We start from the raw sequence: 15,192 nt of genomic DNA, 5'->3' as shown, positions 1-15,192 counted from the left end.
CTTTGTGTTGGTATATTTGCGTAACTGTATGTTTTTATTCAACTTTGAAACTATATTATTTACAGCACAATATGGTAATTTGTTTGGACAGTATAGCCGCAGTGAGCCATGTTACACGTTATGGCATGTAGTTGTGACAGAAATTTCTTTAATATCTTCACCTTTGTGGCTTTGTTTGACATGCATGCACCATTGGTCAAGTTATATATATTTTGGGTATTTCCAAAAATGTCCCACCATTGGTTCCCCCTTGTAATGGGCATTGCTTTATCACGTAAACTTCAAAGGCTTGCTCGTACCAGTGCAGAGAACATAGATAGATACACGGTTCATAAGACATATTTATACAATATCGTTAGCAACGTCATTTTCAATATCTAATCGCAGCTGGCCTAAACATTTGGTAATGCTCATAGATAACATCAAATATTCACATTAAATATGTCACGACTACTTCTCGGAATATTTCTACCAATTGCCCTCTTTTCAGGTCATGGAGTTTGTCAACCTACAGGTATGTGAAATTTGGTATTTGAGTATTTTTTGATTTACCACTACGATGCATGGGTAATGGGAGTGGTCATGCTGGCATTGCATCAAAATGGAGGATACGTCGGAGACTCGAGGAAACAGAAGTTGACATGGGCTACATATAGTACAGTGGCCCAATAGGAACCTGCTGGGCCATTGTAGCATATTCCTCAACCAGGTGGATGATAGGAAATCCTATATGTAACAAGTATAGCTATATATATATATATATATATATATATATATACAAGTATAGTATATATATAAGTATAGTATACAAGTATAGTATAGTGTATATATAGGCCTATATATATATATATATATATATATGTGTGTGTGTGTGTGTGTGTGTGTTAATGTAATGGAGGTAAACGACAAAGGCAAATGCATATATATAAATGAAAAAGTAATGAGAAGGAAAATCAAGAACAGTGAAAAAACTTTCAGCCTCCACCGGGATTCGAACCCGGGCCTCCCTCTCTGTACGCGGACACCCTAACCACTAGGCTATGGACGCTGATTGTATGTCCAGAGGTTCGAAACCGGCAAGGAAGGTCGTAATTCCACTGTAGGCGTTTGTCACCTGCATCGAACAATACTAGTTCTGTTTTTGGTGACATATTTTGCCTTACTCTAGAGATCAAATATGATGCTAACCAGGCACGTATCCAGGGGGGTGTTGGGGGCGCGCGCCCCCGGGTAAGGAAAAGAGGAAAGAAAAAAGAGAAGAAAAAAGGGAAAAGAGGGGGGAAAAGAAAAGGAGGAGAGGAAGGAATGGAAAAGAAAAAGAAGAAAGAGAGAAAAAGGAGAAAAAGAGGGAGTAGAAGATAAACGCCAAGACCTCGGAAAGAGAAAGAGGAGCAGTCATAATTACAGCGCTGATCCCTATTATATACACAGGGTAGCCAGTGACAGATCGAGGATTACGGAGGGGACGTGCGCGCATTTCGGGAAGGGGGCGACCGCCCCCCCCCCCCCGAGCAAATTTTCTTTATGATATCGCTAGTAATAAAATAGACAATGATTAGATGCAACTTACAAGGCATGGGAAGTGTCATTTCCAGCGATCTGGGAGGCATTTTCGGCCAAAATTTTCTTGTACGCTTCGCGCCAACCTATGGTGGCGCTACGCTATGATAGTTTGCCCATAGGCTTCGCCCCTCCCTTGACAAATTACTCGCTACACGCCTTTTCGGAATTTGTCAAGCAAAGAGCAGATATCACATCTTATCAGTGAACTAGAAAATGCATGTTCCAGGATGAACAGCCTCAAAACTCTCTATATGTGTAGTCAAAGGCGTAAGAGCCCAATTGGATTTGGGGGCTGTAACGACTTGCCCGAAAAATATAACCAAAATTTTTTTTGACATTGTAATGTCAATATCATATAAGCAAGCATCGGTCATTACATCGCATGGCATCGTGTGCCCTACGGTCCGTGAAAGATGTGCAGTATACCACCGGATGCTAATGTAAACAACGAAATGTCTTATGTAGATGGAGAAAAAGCATACAGGTCCAATTATGTCAAAACTCTCTTTTACCATAGTAATGGCGAATTAGTCGGCCAAGCTTAGAACTTTATTTTAATTACCAAGGAGATCATTTTTAAACTATTCATTTCCTTAAGCTACATCATTGCTATTTATTTTTCTTTCAGTAGGTGCCCGAAAAATTCTCAGCATATTGCCCGAATTTTCAGGGGGGAAATTGTTGGGGAGGGGGGGGGGTGCAGCCCCTGCCTCCTACGCCTATGTGTGTAGTAATTGGTTTCGAAATATCTGATATCGGAAATATCTGCTATTTTTCATTTCCTTCAACCAAGTTTTATAATAGCCGTTATAAGAGGTTTTAATATTTCTACACCAATAAATAAACTCTGTCTGAATTTTCGAAAATTTCCTGACCAACATTTTACATCATACTTCCCTCTACTAGTGCAAATTTTGACCTGTCTGTTAGGGGTTCGAGGAGGTTTTTCTATATTGGTTGTCCATAGATTGAATTTTGTGCAACATTATGGGTATGTTTTGAAGTGATTTTATGCACGAGAAATGGGAATTTTCAAATTCGGAACAAATAATGGGCTTAAAACCTTGAAAAGTGGGGCTTTCGGATATTGTGGGCCGTGACGTAGAATCACCTACAAAAGCAATGAATGATCCACAGGACATGCAATGAGGTCGAACATGATGTGTGACTGGTGACAATCTTCAAAAAGATTATGGATGGACAAAAACTATTGGGAAATACTTGGTTCTCAGGCAAAAGTGTACTTCGGGTTGGTCATTTTCAAGCCCGAGAAGTGCCATTTCCGGTGATCTGGGGGTTATAAAAACCAGAAATTTTCTTGCACGCGCCGCGCCAACCGATGGTGGCGCTCCGCTTAGATAGTAATTCGCGCCCCCCGGGCTAGAAAATCCTGGTACGCTCCTGCTAACCAACTCGAAATCATTTGTGATCCCTAAAGCCGGATCTCGAAAGAGATACTTTGAACTGACTTTATGTTAATGAAATGGAGGTAATATATATATATATATACATATATATTGTATACAGGGTTACAGCTAGGAGATTGTGAGTGCTGGTTAAATAAATTTGCGAAGCGTAGCGAGCGTAGCGAGCGAAGCTCTCGCATCTCACGGCCGGGGATCCAGGGGCCCGCTTAAGGGCCCCTGGTGGGGTCCAGGGGCAACGCCCCGGTGGGGGTCGAGGGGGCGAAGCCCCCAAAGCCAGAGGGTTTTCCCCTTTTTGTAAAGGTGACGTTATTATCATGTTTGACGGCAAGGGAAAGAAAAATTTGTTACTTTTGTTGTATTTCACAAGCATTTTACTATTTTTTTGTGCCGGCCGGTGGACTGTTTATTCACTTCCAATGCCGGCCGGCAGGCGTGAGTGGCGGTTACCACCGGCCGCCGCCGGCCGGCGTGGCTATAACCCTGTATATATATATATATATTTATATATATATATATATATATTTATATATATAGGACTATATATATAGGACTATTAGGCCTATATGTATAGGCTTATGTATATAGGCCTATATATATATATATATATATATATATATAGGCCTATACATATGACTATGTATGTATATGTATAAATATGTTCTCATTTATTCGACTTAGAAACATGTGGAGTGAGCTCCTTCCCTGCGTCTGCCCGTATTATCGGCGGAAACATAGCGATAGCGGGCCGTTGGCCGTGGCAGGCTCTTCTTGAATACAGATCATGGCTCTGTGGAGGTACTCTGATCTCTGACCAGTGGATTGTGACCGCAGCGCATTGCGTAGCGTAAGTGGAAAATAATAATCTATTTGGCTTTTTATCTCTCAGGATTTAAATTGGCTGAAATTGAAACAAAAACGTATTATGCAAGTTTAGATGCCATTGTTGCGATGTCAACTTATACGCTAACGTTGTATAGTGCATGGGTTATCAATGAGAGCAATCTATTCAAAAGTGTTAATTGTATATATATATATGAATACTGTAGGCCTTCATGCATTTTTCAATTAGAAGTCATAACCATATCATCGGCATCATCGTGTGACGTGTTGGATATTCCAATACATGTTCCACCCATGCACCCTCAACCCCAACTTTACTTGTGACGTAAAAACCGATTTTTGAAATACTTATAGGACGCCAGGAATGAGAGCAAATCTGGATGCCGTTCGCTTAGGTTCATTATTCAAAACGGATTACCATGAATCCAATAGTGAAAGGCGTCTCATAGAGCGAATCGTTGTTCACCCTGGTCACACGGCTGGATTTGATAATGACATTGCCTTGATTAAGCTGCAAGAGCCTGTCGATGTGACAGATTATGTTCGTCCCGCTTGCCTACCATCATCAGATCAAGTGGATGAAGTTACACGTTACTCAACCTGTTATGCCACCGGTTGGGGTCGAACAAGCGCTGGAGGTTTGTGATACATGTTTGCAAACACTTATACAATTTACAACAATCACTTTCTATATGTTTCAACGTTTTTCATTTATACAACTCTTTCAGAAATGCAGTTTCCATCTGCATCAATGTTAAGAATCTCATGAATCAAAAGAACTACCTAAACATGCATTAATAAACTGCAGCCATTTATATAGAGGAGGCTAATGAAATTCTTTCTAGTATACCTTTATCAATTGGCGCACGCGCATGGCTATGTTGGTTTGTCTTTTTATGCCAGCTATAATGTTATACTTAAACGTATATGGTATTTCAACGTCATCACGCTGGGAATGTCGATCCAACTTACTGCAATAACCGAATTGTTTTCCATAAGGTCAATTTTCTGTATAAAAACGATAACGCCTTAACATAAGCTCAGGTGAAGTTCATATACCTTCTATGAAGGTCTACATTAATTTGGTAAATTTGTAAATTTTGTTTCCTGTGGGCTCGGAGGTCATAGGTGATCCGAGGTCAACAGAGGTAAATATCCGAACACAGTGTATCATAAAAAATAAATTGGATGGCCTTCGAACATGGCCAGTAGGCCGACCTATACGTGAATGCATGTGAAGGTATAGAGAAAGGTCAGAGGTTACCTTAGTTGTTCTAGTGGTCAAATGAGCATAATTCGTCTTCCTATGGGGTCATCATTTGGTCAACATTTAAAATGTTATCTATTTGTAACTAGAGAAGAATCACTAAGCATCTTGACGTTCTAACTTTCATATTGTATTTGCTGAATGATTTAATTATTCGGCTTAGTTCTATACTATTTCAATCACTGAAACGGTTCAACATATCGAAGTCTCAATACCTTGTAAAAGGTATACGCATGGGAGTATGGAAAATAACAAGTATAGGCCTATACTTCATGTGATATAGGCAAATAGATCATTAAACTCATTTGATGAATTATTCACAAGGAATTAATTTCATATTTGTCAACGGTATCTTGCTCACAACCATATATACAGGAAAATAAATATTGTTTTATATTGGGTCTAACTGAAAATTAACCGGGGAGCTGCTACAATGTAGCAGCGGCTTGGTCCAATTAAGATCATGTTATGAATAATTCGTAATTACAGGTGAGACCGCATACATATTACGAGAGGACGAACTACCATTACGATCATCTGAAAGTTGTGATCGAGAACTGAAGGCTCATGGGAGTACTACTATCACTGAAAATATGATTTGTGCCGGATACGAATACGGCTTTGACGCCACATGTAAAGTACGTATATAAGCATAGTGTCCCTCCAGTTCTGCTGTACTGTAACGAAGTAACAACGAGAAGTAAGAAAGACAGACATGAAAAGCAATAGCATTGTTGTGTAAACAAATAGCCGAAGACCAGTGACACTGCTTGACGTCAGAGCCACTTCACATAAGTTGACAAAATGTTCACGTTGAGGAGCCAAGTGGGCTCGATGCTTGCGATCACGACCCACCCCCTCCCCCTCCTCCCTTAATTAACAGCCCATCTAAATCGACTGGGGTGAAACAAAACTGAAATATTCTCCCTTATGTCTACATTTCCCATGAATTGGGTAAAATTAGGCTGCCGGCAAAATGCTATACCTTATTACCTTCCGGGCCTACGAATACACTCAAATGAAACTGAAATTCTTTATGGAAAGCATTCTGTGCTGAGATACATTCCAGAGAAGGTTAAGTGTAATTGCTATTTCTAACATATATTGAAATCTCAATATTTTACTTGAGGTTTGAACATTGGAATAAAAGGTAAATAATAATTGATGTTGTTTCACTATAACTGTAATAGGGTGATAGCGGTGGTCCCTTAGTGTGCCAGGAAGCTAATGGCCATTGGACACTCGTAGGCATAACCAGTTGGGGATACGGCTGTCAATCTACCAGTGTTTTTACAAAGGTTTCTCGATTCACAGATTTCATCGATGCTGTAATACACGGAGGTAAGGAAAGTTATTACTCAGTTATTAAAATTAAATATTGGACAAGAAAATTAAAATCTTGCACATACTTAATTAAACTAAAATATTTCTCCAAATTAGTCTACAATGTGTCTGCTCTTCCAAATACCCCGAGAGATTTTTTCATCAACTTGACTGCTTATTTTATACATTTATTTGGTATCCAACGAAACCGACTTTTGTGGATTAGGTATGATTTCTTTTGCCAAAAGTTTGAAATGTAAATGAGACCAATTGTATTACATCATCATATTCATCGTCGTCGTCGTCGTCATCATCATCATCGCCATTGTCATTGTCATCGTCATCATCGTCATTGTCGTCACCGTCGTCATCATCATCGTCGTCATCATCGTCGTCATCATTATCATCATTATCATCATTATCATCATTATCATCATCATCATCATCATCATTATCATCATCATCATCATCATCATCATCATCATCATCATCATCATCATCATCATCATCATCATCATCATCATCATCATCATCATCATCATCATCATCATCATCATCATCATCATCATCATCATCATCATCATCATCATCATCATCATCATCATCATCATCATCATCATCATCATCATCATCATCATCATCATCATCATCATCATCACCATCATCATCATCGTCATCATCGTCATCATCGTCATCATCGTCATCATCGTCATCATCGTCATCATCGTCATCATCATCGTCATTATCGTCATCATCGTCATCATCATCGTCATCATCGTCATCATCCTCCTCTTTATTCTGATTATCGATCTGATTCCCATTTTCATTCTGATGTTCATTATTCTCACGAGCTCTATGATTTTCATTCTCATGATTTCCACTCATAAACTTCTCATTCCTATTCTTATAATATCAAGACGTTTCTGTTAATAAAGTCTAAAAGAACTTCATGGAATCTCACGTTCGTTCATTTTCTAGATCCACTGTCTGAAGGAACGGAATGTGAAACAATTACAACCACCTGCGCACTATCGAATGTTCCATTGTTGAAGACATACGCAACCACTCAAACGGTTGGACAAAGTTACGTTGATGATGTAACTTATGATGCCAGACTAGATTACTGTTACACCACAGAGTTAAAGGAAGTAGCTTGCCACTTTTTCTTCAGGAATTGTGAAGACAGCGTTGTCCCGTGTCGAGAACATTGTGAAGAGGTTTTCTCTGGATGTTACTACACTGATACTAGCAGCTACTGTGACGCTTTTCCGGTTGGTCCTCCCGGCGAAGATTGGTGTCAAACTGGTAACTGCATAATATATTTTGTACATAAAATGTTGTATAAACTCCCTTACATTTAAGTTGGTATTCGATATCCAGTACATAATGAGACTTAAAGCATAGGTTGGTTATAACAGCTGTGGTAAGTGTACTTGGGGGATTGGTTTCCTTTCAACTATTACAAATACTTGCTTTGGTTTTCCCCTTCTATACACAGAGCACCAAAAAACTTAAGTTGTTAAAATTTACTTCCAACATTATACTACAACTACAAGGAATATAATGCATGTATACAATGGATGCAACCATGCATGGTATTGGAATGGTGAACTTTACACACCCTTTTGGCAAACTACCAACCCTAACCAATCCAAGGTATAACAATAGGTTGGAAAAGAAAGAGATAACAAAATATATACTACAAACATCCGATGCATTCATAATATGAATGCATCAATGGCATTGAGAGTTGGTAAACTTTACAAACCCTTTTGGCAAACTACCAGCCCTAACCAATGCAAGGTCAAACTATAGGTTGGAAAATAAAGAAACACAAAATAGATACTACAAACATCCGATGCATTCATATTATGAATGCATTCATATTATGAATGCATCAATGGCATTGAGAGTTGGTAAACTTTACAAACCCTTTGTGCAAACTACCAACCCTAACCAATGCAAGGTCAAAGCAAGGTCACGAAGGTTAATTTTTCAAATATCAGTGTCATTCTTTCCAAGATTTTGAATTTGTTGATTATGTTATTGAATTCAAAATGTATGGTACACCAAACATGGTCAAAACTGTAGTAAAATACCAACCCGATGTATACTTTTGGTACATTCAAAAAAAAGGGAATAAAATATTGTAATACTTTCACAAAATTACATTTATACTGTACCGGGAAAAAAAAAACTGTCACCCCCGATTCCACCTGTATATCGCGAAAGTAAGTGTACACTGCCAATATTCCAATTCTCTGTGGCATAAGATAAAATGGAACAAAAAGTTCAGTCAGTGGATATCGATATCTTTAGGACAGATTCAGTAATAACTAGTTGTATACAGGACATCACTCTAACGAACGGATTGAACTGCAGAATGGGATAAGTTTATCTCTCACATTCCAGTTCTCAGTCAATTCCATTGTTGTGACTGCATGGCTCATTAGTATATTAAGCTACCGCAGATAATATCCAACAGAGAAACTTTTGATACTACACTTAGTATTTTTATATATGCCCGGAGGAATACTTGATCGAGATTCTAATTTACAGGACGTATTTCACATCTTATCACCTTCTTTTTAGGTCACGATTATTGTGGAGAAGCGAACATCCATCTTGCTGGCGAAACGTCCCAAGGAATATCATATCCACATTATTCAACCTCCCAACGCGGGAGCATTGATTGTGTGTGGCTTATAACAGTCCCGGAAAGTAACCACATCGTTTTCAGGTTGAACACACTCACCATTGATGAAAATTGGGACACCATATCATTTGGCGAAGGAACAGACCCCGACAACAGAACATCAACTGTTTCGAAAATTTACCGTCTGTATCCTATCGATGATATCGTTATTAGTAACAACCTAGGTTGGATCCGTCTTGAAACTGACAGAGAATCTGGTTACTACCAATTTTCGGGTACGATATACGCAGAAGTCAATGGTAAGCACCTTTGTCTATAGACATGCATTTTTCTGGATATTTGGCAAACCATGTTACAGGGATTTTAAGATATGTAACTTGAGCGAGTAGTTACACCGTTAGCGTAAGTACTCACCATCTTACCGATCTTCTTACCGACTGTTTGCGTCAGTGAGGAATTTGAATAGTGATTTGATAGTGATATAGGCTGTTACATCTCTATGTTCCGACGTCTCTATGTTCCGACGTCTCTATGTTCCGACGTCTCTATGTTCCGACAATTTTTTTTGGACTCTTAATTTTTTTTGACCAAAATTTTTTCGGACCAATTTTTCGGACCCAATTTTTTCGGCCCCAATTTTTGTTCACCCAAATTTTTTTTTGGACCCAATTTTTTTTGGACCTCATTTCTTTGGACCCAATTTTTTGGGACCCATTTTTTCGGACCCAATTTGTTGGTACCCCATGTTTTTTTGGAGACTCATTATTTTTGGACCCCCATTTTTCAGACCGTGTGGTGGGGACTGACGAAAAAAAAAGTTGGTGTTAGGGGTCGCAGGTTCCGGTGGTCCACTTTTAGGTCCCGACCGTCCTTTGGTCCTAATTAGGGGTCAGGAAAAAATTGGTCACAAAAGAATTGGGTCAGAAAAAAATTGGGTCAAATTAGAGACGTCGGAACATAGAGACGTCGGAACATAGGGATGTCACCATATAGGCAACATGTGGTTGTGAATCGCCCAATATCGTTAGTACTCTGTCTACTACAACGTAGGTACTGTGGTAATGCATGGATGAATGGACGGATATGTTGAGAAATTCTTGGCCAAATATATACACTTCGATGTGGAATAATCACATTACAACATTACATAAGGACTTTCCTTTTTATTTTTCATTCCATAAAGAGATCAATTTTGAGGCCAAAACAGAAGAGACTCCTGAACTTTACACAAGTAAGTTTTTCAGTTTATATCTGTTCAATTACCATTGGTCCAATGACGTGCTAGAATTACACATGGATGAAAGAATGGATTCACAAAAATTGATAATTTATTTTGATACTAAACATTTCCTAGATACCCGTCAAAACATGGATGAATGGATGGATGGATGGATGGAGGGATGAATGGATGGATGGATGGATGGATGAATGGTAGAATGGATGGAAGGAGGGATGGATGGATGGATGAATGGATGGATGGATGAATGGATGGATGAATGGTAGAATGGATGGAAGGATGGATGGATGGATGGATGGATGGATGGATGGATGGATGGATGAACGGATGGGATATAAGTATATTGGCGTTGATGGGGGAAATATCTATCTTTAGCCTTAATCATTAGTTTTCAGAAATTCATACCCATATTTACACTTTGTTGTGAAATAATCACGTCTGCTCGTGAAGAAAACCAATATTACATAAGGATTTTCCTTTTATTTTTCATTTCATATAAAGAGACCAATTTTGAGGACAAAACAGGAGAGACTCCTAAGCTTTACACAAGTAAGTTGTTTCAGTTTATATCTGTTCCAATTACCATTGGTTCAATGAAGTGCTAGAATTACACATGGATGAAAGAATAGATTCACAAAAATTGATCATTCATTTTGATACGAAACATTGCCTAGATACTCATCAAAACATGGATGGATGGAGGGATGGATGAATGGATGGATGAATGGATGAATGGATAAGTGGATGGGATAAAAGTATATTGACGTTGATGGGGAAAATATCTATCGTTAGCCTTAATCATTAGCTTTCAGAAATTCATAGCCATATTTACACTTTGTTGTGAAATAATCAAGTCTGCACATGAAAAAACCAATAGTACATAAGGATTTTCCTTTTTATTTTTCATTCCATAAAGAGATCAATTTTGAGGACAAAACAGAAGAGACTCCTGAACTTTACACAAGTAAGTTGTTTCAGTTTATATCTGTTCAATTACCATTGGTCCAATGACGTGCTAGAATTACACATGGATGAAAGAATAGATTCACAAAAATTGATCATTCATTTTGATACTAAACATTGCCTAGATACTCATCAAAACATGGATGAATGGATGGATGGAGGGATGGATGGATGGATGAATGGATGGATGAATGGTAGAATGGATAAATGGATGGGATAAAAGTATACTGACGTTGATTGGGAAAATATCTATCTATCTTTAGCCTTAATCATTAGTTTTCAGAAATTCATGCCCATATTTACACTTTGTTGTGAAATAATCACGTCTGCACATGAAGAAAACCAATATTACATAAGGAATTCCTTTTATTTTTCATTTCATATAAAGAGATCAATTTTGAGGACAAAACAGGAGAGACTCCTAAGCTTTACACAAGTAAGTTGTTTCAGTTTATATCTGTTCCAATTACCATTGGTTCAATGAAGTGCTAGAATTACACATGGATGAAAGAATGGATTCACAAAAATTGATCATTTATTTTGATACTAAACATTGCCTAGATACCCATCAAAACATGGATGAATGGATGGATGGATGAATGGATGAATAGATGGGAGGATGGAGGGATGGATGGATGGATGGATGGATGGGATATAAGTATATTGACGTTGATTGGGAAAATATCTATCTATAGTTAGCCTTAATCATTAGTTTTCAGAAGTTCATAGCCAAAATTTACACTTTGTTGTGAAATAATCACGTCTGCACATGAAGAAAACCAATATTACATAAGGATTTTCCTTTTATTTTTCATTTCATATAAAGAGACCAATTCTGAGAACAAACCAGGAGAGACTCCTAAGCTTTACACAAGTAAGTTGTTTCAGTTTATATCTGTTCCAATTACCATTGGTTCAATGAAGTGCTAGAATTACAAATGGATGAAAGAATAGATTCACAAAAATTGATCATTCATTTTTATACGAAACATTGCCTAGATACCCATCAAAACATGGATGGATGGATGGATGGATGGATGGATGGATGGATGGATGGATGGATGGATGAATGGTAGAATGGATAGAAGGATGGATGAATGGATGGGATATAAGTATATTGACGTTGATTGGAAAAATATCTATCGTTAGCATTAATCATTAGTTTTCAGAAATTCATAGCCAAATTTACACTTTGTTGTGAAATAATCACGTCTGCACATGAAGAAAAGCAATATTACATAAGGATTTTCCTTTTATTTTTCATTTCATATAAAGAGACCAATTCTGAGAACAAACCAGGAGAGACTCCTAAGCTTTACACAAGTAAGTTGTTTCAGTTTATATCTGTTCCAATTACCATTGGTTCAATGAAGTGCTAGAATTACAAATGGATGAAAGAATAGATTCACAAAAATTGATCATTCATTTTTATACGAAACATTGCCTAGATACCCATCAAAACATGGATGAATGGATGGATGGATGAATGAATGGATAGATGGGAGGATGGAGGGATGGATGGATGGATGGATGGATGAGATATAACTTATATTGACATTGATGGGGGGAAAAATCTTTAGCCTTAATCATTAGTTTTCAGACATTCATAGCCATATTTACACTTCGTTGTGCAATAATCACGTCTGCACGTGAAGAAAACCAATATTTACATAAGGAATTCCTTTTGTTTTTCTTTTCATAAAGAGACCAATTCTGAGAACACAGCAGAAGAGACTCAGAAACATTTCCCAGGTAAGTTGTATATATATATATGTATATATACATATGATTTTGAGTAACTTACTTTCATTTGATTACATCGAATAATTTAAGGTTTACATAATCGATTTGATATGTTTGTATATATTTTTTATTTCAGCAGTAGGTCGCTCTGGTGCTGTACAACTATGTTCCACTCTCAACCTGCTGATTGTGTGTATTGGTCTTTGGAAGCTCCAGTTCCAGTAAAGTTTCAAATCTTAGTATACTCAGAAAATTCATACTCAGAATTATAAATTACAGAGTCCCCTATCCGCTTTCCCAGCATCATAATAGTATGATTCACGTCTGTGTAAAGGTATTACGAAACGCGAGACGGCCATTTAAGTCAAACTTGGCAATTCACCCCATCTCCGAGAGTACAACGAATATGAAATATTAAAATAGATCATTATGTTAATGTATAGTGTCTGTAAGGGAATTTCTGATATTAAAACATCTGTTTTGAAGTTAAACCCCCCCCCCCTCTCAATATGGCTGGAAATAGCAGTTACAAGAGGAGAGGGAGAGTGGGGAGTTAACCACAGTTTTCCATTATTCGCCTGGTCAGGATGTCCAGCCACAATATCAGGTAAATTACTGTTAGCGATAATATGTATCTTCATGATTGGTCTTGTTTTCACCATCAGAAATTTTTTGGGAGAAACAATAAGTAACTTCCAGAATCATACTCTCAACTGCATGCCCTTTAATCGAATGTCAAAGGCTTTCATATCAATGCATGTGAAAATGCTTTTTGAGGCGCAATAATAGGCCGTTGTATAGGCAATACTATGCACGGGTCTACGCGCTGCAGCCCTCCTGTGTTCCGTTTTTGCTTTAGGGTATACACTGGTATCATAATTGTAATTAAAGGTATGGAGTTGTATATACGCATGTGGTGAAGACGGCCGATATGCATAACAACACATGGGAGTCAAAGGGACTTCGCTGTCACATGTGCATTTACGTCATCACACCTGTTTGCTTCAAGTTCACTTCCAATAAGATTTTCAACTTTCGTTAGTCAAAAATATCTTTTCCTCTTGATTATCTGTTTTACAAAGTTCCCTTTCCTCTTCGCATTTTGAATGTTATTTTTAACGATTACATTTTATACTCATTCATTATTCAAGAATATGTTTACTCAGATATTTGTACCGCTATGAAGGCATTTAATATTTCCTTTGAAAGATTCAAATAGTTGCCTGAGCATGTTCCTATAGTAACATCTCCAGATAAACTCGACTTCACCAGTAAGAGTAGTAGTAGTAGATCTTGTGATTTTTTGTTTGTAATAATATCACAGAAAGTATGATAGCTTTCGACAAAAGGCATCAAAAGCTACAGCCTTATATATGCTTTTATAATAATGGTAGCATTTATGCTTTTCTTATTTACGTATCAGAATTTCGGACAGAAGCTGGCTTGTCACCAATTGGTAAAGCATATAACTATACACTATATATTACAGTGTATCCTTTGAGAACGAGAATAAGTAACGCTTTCCAATAACATTAAAGACCCGTTTCACCATGACACACAATGGATAACCTAGTATGGATACAGGAAAAAGCAACTTTTCCCGTTGATTGAGTAACTGATTTAAAGTGTTTGACAAAATCATGCTTTCTGTCCTTTTTTTTTTCTTCGCACAATAAACTGTACTCAGACTTTGCATTCGATTCTCTGATTGTTTTAAACTGTCTTCTTTCACGTCAATCAAAAACCTTTATTCGAAGTGGACATACATTTGTACGTGTGCTTAATTGATCGCTGTAGGATTATTCGTCACCTGAAATTTTCAAACACACTTTGAGAGGGACTAAATGATGAATGAACCAATCAATGGCTTCACTTTATGCCTGCAACCAATTATTGTCCTCACTTCTCCACTTCCGTCTAACCACACGAGGCTCTCTGTCTTTTTATGTGAACATTTGTCTTTAATGCCCATTACACTTACATGGCTTACAATAAATGTTCTGTTGGAGATTTTGGTAAGGAAATGCTTCCTTATGAATCAGAGCCACATCCTCCCCTCCCCACCGCACCCCCCCAAATAAATAAAATGCAACAAACTAAAGAAAAATGTGTTTATCACAAATATATAGGCCTAATTCTGTGTGAAACCTTTGTGCAGGTGCCTCAGATAATA

The 15,192-nt window shown here is 37.7% G+C and overlaps 1 protein-coding gene across 25 annotated transcripts; it reads left to right on the top strand.

The window, feature by feature from the left end:
- The first annotated feature begins 128 nt into the window (after window positions 1-128).
- LOC139961148 (uncharacterized) lies at window positions 129-14,719 on the top strand. 25 transcript variants are annotated; one of them, XM_071960072.1, is made up of 15 exons: window positions 129-514; window positions 3,669-3,834; window positions 4,185-4,468; window positions 5,587-5,735; window positions 6,288-6,438; window positions 7,399-7,725; window positions 9,013-9,375; window positions 10,260-10,307; window positions 10,815-10,862; window positions 11,230-11,277; window positions 11,665-11,712; window positions 12,103-12,150; window positions 12,552-12,599; window positions 12,981-13,028; window positions 13,159-14,719. In XM_071960072.1, exons 1-15 carry the CDS (start codon window positions 442-444, stop codon window positions 13,242-13,244), a joined length of 1,935 nt encoding a protein of 644 aa, XP_071816173.1. In that variant the 5' UTR covers window positions 129-441; the 3' UTR covers window positions 13,245-14,719. The 25 variants fall into 25 exon arrangements, with proteins under 25 accessions (XP_071816173.1, XP_071816177.1, XP_071816185.1 ...); XM_071960071.1 differs by having other exon boundaries at window positions 130-514; window positions 13,156-14,719; XM_071960076.1 differs by lacking the exon at window positions 10,815-10,862 and having other exon boundaries at window positions 13,156-14,719.
- Window positions 14,720-15,192: the final 473 nt, after the last annotated feature.

The sequence above is a fragment of the Apostichopus japonicus genome, chromosome 20 (assembly GCF_037975245.1).
Source record: "Apostichopus japonicus isolate 1M-3 chromosome 20, ASM3797524v1, whole genome shotgun sequence".
NCBI classification, from domain to species: Eukaryota; Metazoa; Echinodermata; class Holothuroidea; order Aspidochirotida; family Stichopodidae; genus Apostichopus; species Apostichopus japonicus.
Note: the sequence above shows the minus strand (reverse complement) of the source record. Positions and strands in the feature narration are given on the sequence as shown.

Bases quoted from the DNA above. Each gene is read 5' to 3' on its own strand.
- LOC139961148 (XM_071960071.1), top strand. From the start codon at position 442: ATGTCACGACTACTTCTCGGAATATTTCTACCAATTGCCCTCTTTTCA. The intron at 4,469-5,586 runs GTTTGTGATACA...TCGTAATTACAG, and splicing joins GGGTCGAACAAGCGCTGGAG to GTGAGACCGCATACATATTA. The intron at 13,029-13,155 runs GTAAGTTGTATA...TTTTTATTTCAG, and splicing joins GACTCAGAAACATTTCCCAG to CAGTAGGTCGCTCTGGTGCT.